The sequence below is a fragment of the Anopheles merus genome, chromosome 2R, assembly GCF_017562075.2.
Source record: "Anopheles merus strain MAF chromosome 2R, AmerM5.1, whole genome shotgun sequence".
NCBI lineage: Eukaryota > Metazoa > Arthropoda > Insecta > Diptera > Culicidae > Anopheles > Anopheles merus.
This window is the reverse complement of record NC_054082.1, coordinates 7,455,028-7,466,744: the sequence shown is the minus strand read 5'-3', so window position 1 is coordinate 7,466,744 and position 11,717 is coordinate 7,455,028. Positions and strand designations below refer to the sequence as shown.

The 11,717-nt window shown below is 49.2% G+C and overlaps 2 protein-coding genes across 5 annotated transcripts in view; both read right to left on the bottom strand.

Annotated features, from left to right (window-relative positions):
* Nucleotides 1-687: 687 nt before the first annotated feature.
* On the bottom strand, nt 688-2,974 carry LOC121590555 (hexamerin-1.1-like). The gene has a single exon (XM_041910332.1). It carries the CDS (start codon nt 2,912-2,914, stop codon nt 779-781), a length of 2,136 nt encoding a protein of 711 aa, XP_041766266.1. The 5' UTR covers nt 2,915-2,974; the 3' UTR covers nt 688-778.
* A 1,518-nt stretch (nt 2,975-4,492) lies between these two features.
* The window catches only part of LOC121588621, a 179,063-nt gene continuing 171,838 nt past the window's right edge, over nt 4,493-11,717 (bottom strand). For all 4 annotated transcript variants that reach the window (XM_041906745.1, XM_041906748.1, XM_041906747.1 and 1 more), the window contains 2 exons: nt 6,352-6,621; nt 4,493-6,082 (listed from right to left, as the gene is read on the bottom strand). In XM_041906745.1, the coding sequence (XP_041762679.1) occupies nt 5,654-6,082; nt 6,352-6,621 (699 nt within the window). In that variant the 3' untranslated portion in view covers nt 4,493-5,653. The remainder of the gene's footprint in view (nt 6,083-6,351; nt 6,622-11,717) is intronic.

The window sequence follows — 11,717 nt, the reverse complement described above, 5'->3', positions numbered from 1 at the left end:
CTTGGCGAGTGAATTGTAGCCTACGGCTGAACAGGTTTCTCTAGCTCAGAGCCATCAAGACAGCTGGTTGCATTCTTGGAATTGCATTTTATTCCCTCGAAGCTTGGTTAGTTTCGTACCCTGACTGGGTCCGGTTTAATATGCAACTATTGAGCTTGTCTGCATACAATTATAACTTTGCACAAGTGTTGTGCCGGGCAGGATGCTAGGAGCAGATTGAAAGCTTATCCAATTATTTAATCATCGTATGAAGTTGATACACATCTGAGGTACAGTTGATGTTGGATTTTGAATGGTCTCTAAAATGCATATATATTATTAAAAAACTAATGCGATTTATTATTCGATTGCTTCATGGAGTCGAAGAGTGTGGCACACTCGCCTAAACAATGTCCACTTGTAATACGCAGTATCTTACCACTCAAGTACGCCCAATTAAATAAACCGTTCCAATGGTAGTTTTAGAAACGTGGAAATGTCTGCTCACCTGACAATGAACTTAATAAGAGTAGAATATTTCACCATTCAAAACCCTTTGGCAAACAATGTACTCCAAACATATTCATCGCTTCTTGCTTTACCTTATATCGATGATGGTTGCCTCTTCCACATAATGAATATGTGAGATTTTTGTGATGAAAGCAACAACTTCCTTTTTGGTAGACTGAAATGAAGCGTTCAAGTGACTCTGATTGTACGTTTAATTTATTAACTGCAAACAAAAACCCAAACATCGCTCATTCCACTCAAACCAATGCAAACCGGTGCTGGCGCCTGTCTAGACAACGACCGAGTTGACCTCCGTTTCGCTCTTGTGGAAGATCATCGTGTCGTAGTACACCATGTTCGGCGTGAACCAGGTAGCCTCGTTGATCTTGCGATTGAACGGATAGCCGAACGGCAGCGCGTCGATGTAGCGCGCGCCGGAACCAACGCCACAGGAAAGCGTCTGATCGTAGCCGGTGAAGCGCTCCACCTCCGGCGCATGGTACGGGGCAATCATGAAGAAGAACTGGAACGGCATGCCGCCCTTCTTGCCCTTCGGCAGCATCAGTCGGGCCGGGAAGCCGCAGTGCGCCTCGGACATGTCGAGCGGGAACTTGTAGTCACCGTTGTACGCCTGCATCACCTGCTTGTACAGGTCGAAGTAGGTCGTGCGGTCCTTGACGAACCAGCTAAAGTCCTGCGAGTTGCGCGTGATCGCATTCTCGCCCGCCACCAGATCGACCAGGAAGTGGTCGAGCTGGAAGAAGTTCTCGCGGTTAGCGTTCACGCTGTACGCGTTACCGTACTGGTCGTACTTCGGGCCGAGGAATACCAGCACCACCGCCTTCTGCGGCTTGTCCGACACGACGTTCAGCTTGAACGAGAACGGCAGATGGTTGAGGCGGGGCATGCGCGCGTACAGCACAAAGTCTTCGCCCTGGTAGTGGGCCATCTTGCCGAACTTCTTCATCTCGCCCGCCTTCATCGTGGTTTCGTCGAACACCTCCACATCGACCGCGTTCGTGATGTCCGCATCGAAGTTGTCGAAGTACGTGACCAGCTTGTCCATCTCGACCGTCTCCAGCTTCACGCCGGGGAAGTTAATCTCGTCGTACTTGTAGCTCGGCAGCGTGTCCAGGTAGCGGTAGTAGAAGCCAATCACGCGCTTGAAGAACTGGTAGAACACCGGATCGCGCATCGCCGTCTCGTAGCGCTCGAGCACGCTCGGCACCGCGCGGAACTCGTTGAACATCTCGAACGAGCCGCCGAGGAAGAACTTGGCCACCTTCTCCAGGTAGCCGTAGAAGCGCTTGTTCACGCTGTCGCCGTTCGATTGAATCAGATTGCCCAGATACTCCACCCCGGTCGGGGTGGTAATGTTCACGAACGTACCGTCCGGGAGGATGATGAAACCGTAGTCGATCGCCTCCATCAGGCGACGCTCGTAGTCCGTGATCTCCTGCACCACGTCGTGCTTCTCCGTGTAGCCGTTGTGGTAGTTTTCGCGGGCCGGGAACGGCACACCGTTGTAGTAGCGCAGGTACGGGTAGTACCCGGTCACGATCGGCTCGTACCAGGAGAAGGTCGGAATCGTACCGAGATCGTTCGACAGACGCTCCAGGTAGTAGCGGGCCAGGAACTGCTGGTGCTGGTAGAGATAGAACTCACCGCGACGGTCCTTGTACAGTCCGTACTCCTTGCCGCCCATCCAGGTCGGGTAGTCGGCATGGAAGTAGTAGTAGTACGCGTTCAGGCCAATGTCCTCCATGAAGTAGCTGACGCGCTGCTCCGGATTGCTGTGCACGTAGTAGCCGGTGTAGTTGCTCGGGATGAACGCACTGTACACACCGTCCGCCTTCTTCATGCGATAGAAGCCCTGCATCTTGTAGCGCTGCGCCTTGCTGATCACGACGTCGTTGAAGAAGTAGTACGGGTAGATCTCGTACGGTGCCGGCAGCACGATGCCCTGCATGTCGGCCCGATGCAGCACCGCCACGGTGACCGCGTACACAAACATGCCCTCGTTCACGTGGAAGCGGGCCCACACCATCGTCTTGTAGAACGTGTCCCAATCCTTCGCGTAGTAGAACAGATGGAACAGGGCGACCGCCTGCTCCCGATGGTACTCGTTGTACACGGAGAAGATCTCCTCCATCGGCAGCAAGCCGTACTTGTAGAAGCGCAGGAACTCCTCGACGACCTGCGGCTTGGTGAAGTGCTCCTTGTACGCGGCCAGATCGAACGCCTTCTGGTCGTCCCACAGGTGCGTGTGCAGCTCCGGCTGGTGCACGTGCTGGAAGATCTCCAGCATGGCCTTCTGCTTCTCCAGGAACGGCTTGTCGGCATACTTGACCTCCTTCGTCATGTAGTAGCCGCTGGCGGTACAGGCCAGCAGGCACACCACGGTGATCGCTAGGAACGATCGCATCGTGTTTCACTGTCCGGTTCGGCGCTCGGTAGATTCCGGGACTGACTACCGTTCGATGGGCGGACCGCTTTCTTATATAGCAAGGTGAACCTCGCTCAGTCAAACTTACCTCGGTTGGCAACCGTCCAGCAATCAGCCCAAAGCCCTCCCGTGACCTTCCGCCGAATGTTTGCTTATCAATAATTTGGATGCGGTAATTCGGCGATGCATAAACAAAACAAGCGCACACCAGTTCGACGCCGCTCGTGGTGCTCTTTGGTTTGCAGTACATAACCTTCAGGTGGTGCAGATGCATTTCGTGGGATGAGCGATAAGAGCATATGCCGGGGGGTCACATTCTCAGCCCGACTCGCTCGTCAGACATTCTGGCTAGAGCGATAATGGTGGAGACTTTGTAGCCATCAAAACAAGAACAATCTCGATTTCGGACGGCACCCCCTCAACCCAAACAAAACAACGCAACTCACAAGCTTACTTGTTTTTATTAATAATAATATTTATTCTCTTAACTTTTCGTGTTTGTGTTTTGTTTTTCCTGTCGGCTTTGCTCGATCTCGTACGAGCGATCGAATTGGCTCTGTTCGCGTCGCACTGCAGAAGAGCGCACGATCAGGCGTACACAGTTTTATCCCTGGTGTGGCATTTATTGAGTGACCGGTCTATTCACCTCCCAGTACACAACCATCTATTGGCGCTCGTACACGAGACAGTCGCAAGGCTGTCTGTCAGCTGTCTGCGTTCGCTTCAATGTTTCCATTGCTTAGTGCACAAGTCATGCAACATGTGTTGACGAGTTTCGTTTTTTCAAATGCCCTGAATTTTACGTCTGTTTTAGTTTATTTGTTTATTTGTTTGCTTCATTTCATTTCATTTTCCTTTTACTTGTTCTCGTTCGCCCTGGGGTTGTGTTATGCCATTTTGTTTTGCCTTATTCGACCGTACTATTGTTTTGTTACTTTGTATGAAGCGATCTGTTATTTCAATGTCCTATACTAGCGTTCTTTTTTTATCGTCTTTCTTTTCTTTTCCATTTTCTCCTACCTTTCTGTCTTCTTCTTTTACACCACTTGTTGGCACTGAAGGAACAGTCTCCAACCACGTTCCCTCCACACGCGCACACAAACACACACACGGATTGGAGAGAATTGTTCCGATTTGAACAAGCGTTAACATACACACGCATTGTGCCGTGGCATCAATTGACGAGGAATGTCATTTCGCTTGGCAAATTGTAAATGGATGGGAAAAGTTTGGAACATTTGCAACGGAAACACATTTGGTTAAATGGAAGTGGGTGGGGGGGAGATACTAACACAATGCACAAAACAACCATCAAAAGTCTAAACAACGGGTAATGCGTGTTTTGCGAGCTGTTTGTTTACGTTTTTGTTTTTCCCTCCTATTACCATTACCATTACTTGCTCTAATGTCCGCGGTTTGCGGAGGCTTGATTTTGTTTAGTTTGGTTTTAATGTTTTTTCCTTTGCTGTTTTTTTTTTCTTTATTGATTAGTTCCAGTACATTCATGTTAGTAACAGATAATAATAATTACATTGTTTGTCTACTCAGCCTCAGCTAACAAATGTCCCACCTACTGTACTGTACAGCGGGAGCCTGGAAGCAAGTGCTGTCTCACTTCCTCTTTCTCACGCAATCATCTCTCACACATGCACATGTCCTTACAACCAGCCTTTTACGGCTAGTAGTCCCTGTCGTACCACTACCAGCATGCCCTGTGTGTGGGATAGTTTTGAGTGTCGTGTGTCTCCCTGTTTCAGCATGCCGCTTCTACACACTGTCGCAATAAGTGCTGCCCAGCAGCTGCCTACTAAGCCTGGCCAGCAAGGAGAAGCTGCCTCTGTGTCTCTGTCTGTGTTTTCTTCTGTCTACTTTTGTTTGCGTTTGAGCGTCACCACCACAACGTAACTTCGTTCACTCTCATGGCAAAGAAAGTTGTATTGAGCGTATGGGTAGTGGTGTGTGTCTATCTTTTTTTTTTACATGTACAATCAGCGTTTTACAAAACTACTAGTACCATATACATTTTCGGAAGTACTGGAAAAAACGGGAGCAGAGGGCTTATGTGTGTCCTGCGTTTGTCGGTAAAGTTGCCGGGTCGGGTTTATTTAGAGCCGCTCACCTACCTACCGCAAGGAAGGAATGGAAAGCAAGCACGGTACGCTTCTAAACAGTGTTTTATTGCCCCTGTGTCTTGCTTAGTCCACCAACTGTGTGAACTTTAACGATTTTATGCATTACGTAGGAATGAACATGGGAATAGAACGGAAACAGAATTGGAAAATTTGGAAAAGCGAATTTGCCTGTACGGTGATAGCGTCATCATTTTAGCTGCTACTTCTTTGCCGTGGGACAAAAACAGTGCACAGATACATATACAATTTACACGTACAGCCTTCTTCCTGGAGGTTTGGGATGCTTTGAGCCCCCCCCCCCCGACCAGACCCGAAATGGGAAATAGTTATTGTTCTTCGCTTTCGTGTCTTTCCCTCACTCTGGAGAAAAGTATTAAACCAAAACAAAGGTCCAAAATAACATTACTAGCTTCCCATTTCATCTTATACACACGTACACGCACACACACACACACTTACTTATACTGAGTATCAAGATCTTTTCTAGTTGTTTGTAGTAGTATTATTCTTACGTTGGTTTGCTTGCAATGTAGCGTGTGTTTGCTCGAGTTTGCTTTCATATTTACAGTACTTGCGCAGTCACCAATCACAACCCGGATGCACGATCCGTCAACAGCAGGGCAGCTCCGTACCGGCAATGCATCAGCACGGCCCCGACCGCCAGCACGTACAGCAGTGAGCGGGGTTGCCTGCGGGCCAGACCCGCGCCTCCGGTCAGCGGCGAGTTGTCCGGGTCGCCGTTGTTTTTCCGCCGATTGTTCGACCCATCCAGCCCGAGCAGATTGGGCGAGATGGTCGTGACGAGATCGCTCACCAGGATGCGCTGCTGGGCACTCTTGGTGTAGATGTGCAGGATGGAGATCTCGCACATCACCGTGAGGCTGGTGTGGAACGGTGGCATCGACTGGTAGATGTCCTGCAGCACCTGGCTGTGCGGGAGCATCTCGAGCGAGGAGAAGGTGGGCGTCCCCTCGTACGACCGGTACGTGATGCGCTGGTACGGCGATCGATGAATCTGTGAAGGTGTGGTGAAGGGAAGAACAGAGCAAAAAGAAGAGACCATCAGTGCCGGCCACGGAACATGGAAAGGGCCGTTTGCTTGCTTTATTTGACCAAACTGTTGCACAAACTGCGAGCGATGTTTGTTGCCGAAGCTCCTAGCAGAACCGACCCCCGATAGCATCCCGTGCACTTTCCAATTTATGGTCGGCAAATAATCTGTATTGATTGTCAATCTACCCCCCCCCCTCTCTCTCTCTCCACACGCCAACCGGGACAACTTACCCGCTTCGTGTTGATGTACCAGGTAATGTTGGCAGCCGGAAAGGACGTCCCCACGGTGCAGACGGCCCGGAAATTGTCCAGCGTGGTGATGTGCGTTTTGTCCAGCTGCATCATCGGGTCCTCCTTCGGCAGCTCGACCACCTGCATGCGCGCCTGCCGGATGTCGGTGTGGAAGAGCGGTGCGTCCTCGGACACCTCGCACTGGAACTGGCCGGTCAGGTCGCGGGTCACGCCCCGCAGCGTGACCGACGTGGCGTCCGACTGTGTGCCCTGCAGGTGCGTGTGCGCCAGGAACGGGAAACAGAGGATGGTGAAACAAAAGAAAAAAGACAAATGGTTATCAAACAACGCCCGGAATGGATGGCTCGGGTGGCAATAGATAGCAATCACGTATCCGGTCGGAAAATTATATTCGTTTGTACGCTGGCGTATGTTTGAGGTTAGAATTTCATCGAGTTTATAAGCTACAGTGCAATAGCTTGAAAAAGGGTAAAATAAACCTGTTACTCAAAGTTTTTTTTTGAAATTTCATTTTTCTCCCTTTTCCAATACAATTAATGGTTTTGAAAAACATCATAATTAAATAAAAATCAAAATTGCATTTTTTTTATTTTACTTCTACGTTTGATATGTATTTTACAAATATTGCGATACACGCATGCCGATATCCACCTAGAAATCCATTCATATTCAGCTTTAGGAACGATTTGCCTTTTATAATTACTTGTTTCGCGTCAACCACCAAGCGCCTCCATTGTATCGGTTGTTTTGAAATAAACATAGATAAAAACTATTCTTTTGGTAAACTTTTAACGCAGTTTTGACCCTTCTTTCTTGAACATAATTGATCTCATGCTCAACATGTTATGCTGCACGGTTCCCAACAAGCAACCAAAACTGCACAAAAAACTTCAACAAAAAGCAGCGGAAAAGCATGAACTAAAACAAAACATTACATCATCCCACCACCAATTGGGCAAACCACAAGTTCTATCCCACTCTCGAGCAAATTCCGTGCAACCGTGGGCACGGAAAATTAGCGTCCCCCGCTGAGTGGCAACATCCGGCAGCAAGTGGTGCATCAACTTTCATCAAACTACTGGCGGCAGCTAGCACACGGGCCATGGACAAGCGTAAAAAAGACAACCTTAAACCACACTACGGAGCGGCACGGGAAGGGTTTAGAATAGCCCGGAGTACTTCTTCTTTTACCACCCTGTTTTTTTGCACTCCCACCGAGAAATGGTACAAATAGTGGTGAATAAGGTTTACGTACAATAATAATGGGACTAAACTTCGCACCAAACGCCGGCACACCAGCCACGGACGCTTCCAAGGAAGCAATTCAACTTTTTTACACCCGCTTCCGACCGGGTTTTTATCTTTAATTATCGCGGTGCTTTATGGGGCTGGTGGGTTTATCACTCGTGGTGCTTCCTGGGTGCTTCGGGCCAGCTTCTAGCCCGACTAATTATCGTGTCAGGAAAAGGGGTTACAGGCAGGGCTACAACAACGGGTGCGAATTGTAACACCAATTGCAGACAAAGAAAGCAAGCGAGCAACCAAGAGGGAGCGAGAGAGAAAAAAAGAGAGACAGAGCGAAGTTATCTTGAAGAGGAAGAAAAAATGGCCCTGCCGCGTCCAGTGTGTATGAAATCGTTTTATAACAGCACTCGATCTGAAACGATGACTACCGGCCCTACTTCCGGGCTGGACTGCACTGCGGAGTGGTGTAACAGTGGCCTGCGGGCTGGCAGCTACAATTGGCCGCACTGAGAAAATTAGGCTCTCCATTATCGGGGCAGCTGATTTTATGGCACGGAAACAGATCCACCGCACAGCGAACGAACCAGCTGGCGGGGTTGAGAAAGTTCTGCAAAGCGACTCAATCGGAGGTGAATAAAGGATTTTAATAATCTCCTCGTTTGCCAGAAAAAGGGCTCCAATGAGTGGGCGTACCGTCTGGAGAACGACCTGTTGTTTAAAACCGACGCTCCCAGTGCTGCACTCCACCATCGGAAAGTTCAAACTGCTCGACCCCGGTGGCCTTCAGGACGAGGTATGCAAGAAAAGGTAGCTCTCGCTCAGGCAGACGGTTTGCCACCGAAAGGACGACGCCAGACAATGCGCAGATAACGAAAGATGGAAATAATTTCTCTCATTATGTTTATGAATTCTACAGCAGTTAGGCAGTAATTACTTCCATCCTGGCCCGTGATAAGCGCGTGCTACAGGCCCCGCAGTGGGTGAGCCGTGTTGTTGCCGGAAGCAGGAATCGTAAAGCACGGGACACGAAGCACACCCGGCGAGCGTATCCGCTTTCTTTTGCTGCGAGCCGCGGGATTCCAGCTTCGATTGGATCATCCGTTGCCTGGGTCGCCGCTGGGAGGGTTGGGAGGGCAGCCGTGCAGCAGCTGCTACGAGTACAGTTCACTTCCCAACCGTCGCCGATGGGCTTGGAGGAAGCTTGGAGGGACAATAATGATGATATGCTGTGAGCGAGCAAATCGTGACCGGAGCCAATTGAGGCAACGCTTCCACTGGGACCGGTGTAGGGAGCTGTGGCGAATGAAAAGTTTTATAATGAGCTCACTTTTGCAGCACGATAGTGGAAAATGTGATTGCGAGCTTCCTGCCCCCGGGGGTGGGGGGCGAGCGAGAGCAAAATCGATCTCCTGTAATGATCACTCTACAGAAAGCAAGTTTATTGGATGTCTGCTAGAGAACACTCATCGGGACACTGATTGCCCGGGCTAGAAATAAATAATTGCAATTCGAGGTAATGTTGGTGATTATTTGAGTTCTTCAAATTACAGCGCACCAATGATATGAATTTTATTGCACACAGGGGATTTGATTGTTTTATAATCCTTTTCAGTATAAGTGAGCTTTGTTTGTGGTTACCACAATGGGTAGCTTTACGTTTCATTCGCTAGTTTCCTAACCACACAAATTGTAGCGATAAGGGTTTTTTGATAGAGCGTCTAAACAGAATGCACTTTATATCATAATTGTACATCAAACATGAAAAGGTGTCAAAAGCGCCCACTCACACACTCACGCACATCAATGCTATATAAACGTGCATATATCCTGCCATAAGCCATCGCAGCCATAGTGTTTCCGGGGCTCTCTGCAACATAATGGTCTTTTCATATCGCCACCAATGGCAGCGCCCGACTCGCTGCCGTAACCCTGGAGCTTGCGCCTTTGTGCCACGAGCGTTCCATCGAGCCATTTGAATGAATGTCCATTATCTATTCCAATAAAACCGTGAACCGGGTGGAGGTTAAGAAACAAAGCAAAAAAATGCATATTTATCCTTCTATCCTTCTCGTGTGTGTGGCTTAGGTGAGCCGGTGTAGATAACAGTGGTGCAGGGTTCCATCATCAGAACTGGGAGCTGTTTCCTCACTCCTTTTTTTCACGTGTGTGTATGTGTGAATGCATAAACTGTAAAGCTGCCACTTTTTACCCTGCACACACTCTTCCTCTCTCTCTCTCACACACACACACACACGTATGACACGGGGCCAAAAGCAACCGACTGTTCACATGACGGATGTTAATTAAAAAGCACTTTGTGTTATTTTCTACCATGGCCCACATTCACCTGCACCAGTTCGCAGTTGCAAGTGGAGTAGGGAAAATGTGTGTTACGGAGGCGGGGATTGGAATTTGTGCCACCGGCGGCAAACGGCAGCGGTTGGAGCCCTGCATTCATCACCCACCTGCCAACCCTGCCCACCGGTTTCGGGGTCCACTTTGCTTCCCTTAACAGACAAATGGCACTCAATGAGTACAATACAGTGTCGAAGCGCTTTTTATCCGGCCACCTATCAGGACGATTTCCCTCCCCTTTCCGTCACTTATCATTCTCGCTCACCCCGTATCATTGCCTTTGGTATCTTTGGAGCATTTCCCGAACCCGCCGCAGGAGTGTGCTCAAGAGTGCTCGCGCGCGTCCACACACTGTGTGGGGAGGAAAAGCACCAGAACAAAAGAATCACTCACTGATAGGCCCACCGTGTTCACCTGCTGGTGCTTCGGATGGGTTCAGCAGCGCCTTTTACCTAGCGGCGACATTTGGGTGTAGCCCTGCGCTGAATAGATAAACCCGTCCGGACAGCATCACTCACTCTAAACCGTCCCGCGTCAGTGTGAGGAGCGTGCCGTCGGCTCACGGGCAAAAGAAATGAATAGAGAGAGAGGGCACGAGAGAGAGAGAGAGAGAGAGAGGGGGCGAGTAGTAAAGTATGTAATAATTCCCGCACCTGCCCCATATACCGCTCGAAGCTGCTGCAAGGAAAGGTCGTGAACATCAGCAGCGTAGTTCATTCGCGCCAGCTGGCCCGATCCGTCCCTTCTCTATTGAAGACGAGTCGGCGAAGGATTAGCCCACTTTGCTCACCGGCGAAGCACATGTAGTGAAACAATAGAGGATCGTGCCCTCCGTTCGCCGTCGCAAAGGTGGGGTAAGCATAAAGGCAAGTTCCGGCCAGGGGTTCCCACATTTTTTGCCCTCTTTTATGAGGGAAGCTTTCGCTTCTTGTTTTTTACTTTTCGTCTCGTCTTTTCGCTTCTAGCCCCTCCCCCACACACACACACACACACATGCGCTACACTCTGCCAGTTTACGATAGCGAAAAGCAATTACTTTGTGCTTTCGAACGGACGACGGCGTTCATTGTTGCCTTGGGTAGGCCGCAACGTTTCGGAAGTGGTTTAGCCCGAGCTGAATAGGTAGCCACGGTCAGCCAGGCCTCGCGAGCCCTCTCGCAGTCCTTCCGAATGTCATGTGGCAGGATGTGGCCTACTCGCACATCGGCGAGCGGGCTTTTGATTTTCATCGCCCTTTTGTCTTGGGAGCGGTAAGGTCGAGCTGGTTTGTTCGCGTCAGGCCAATGGAGTAATGGTGCGATGGGTATTTTTCTTATAGTAATTTTGAATTATAATTTGAATCCAACTGGAATACAGTTTCTTGCATTAGTTTACGCGTTTTAAATCAACAATTTGAAATAAGACCCACAAATAAGTACTTTCTATATTTAGTTCACAGGCTAAACACACTTTAAAAGGTGTATTCTGGTGTGTCCAAGGTGTCGATGTAGTCATGTTTCAAGATTGTTGTAAATCTCTGCCTGTTGTAAATTGTTGTAACAGGTTCTCGTTCTCGCTTCTCCTGGCAACAAAACTATAACTTTTCTCGCAACCAGTTAATTTTCCCAGCCTAGGTAGACAACACGGGAAATTAATGGTATCTTAACAAACGCTTTCCAAAATGAAGCCTGATCTTCGCCGTGCGTCTGGTGCGGCAAACGAGATGCTGGAGTTTCGATAAGCAAACTCCAATTAGTCCCTTTGTA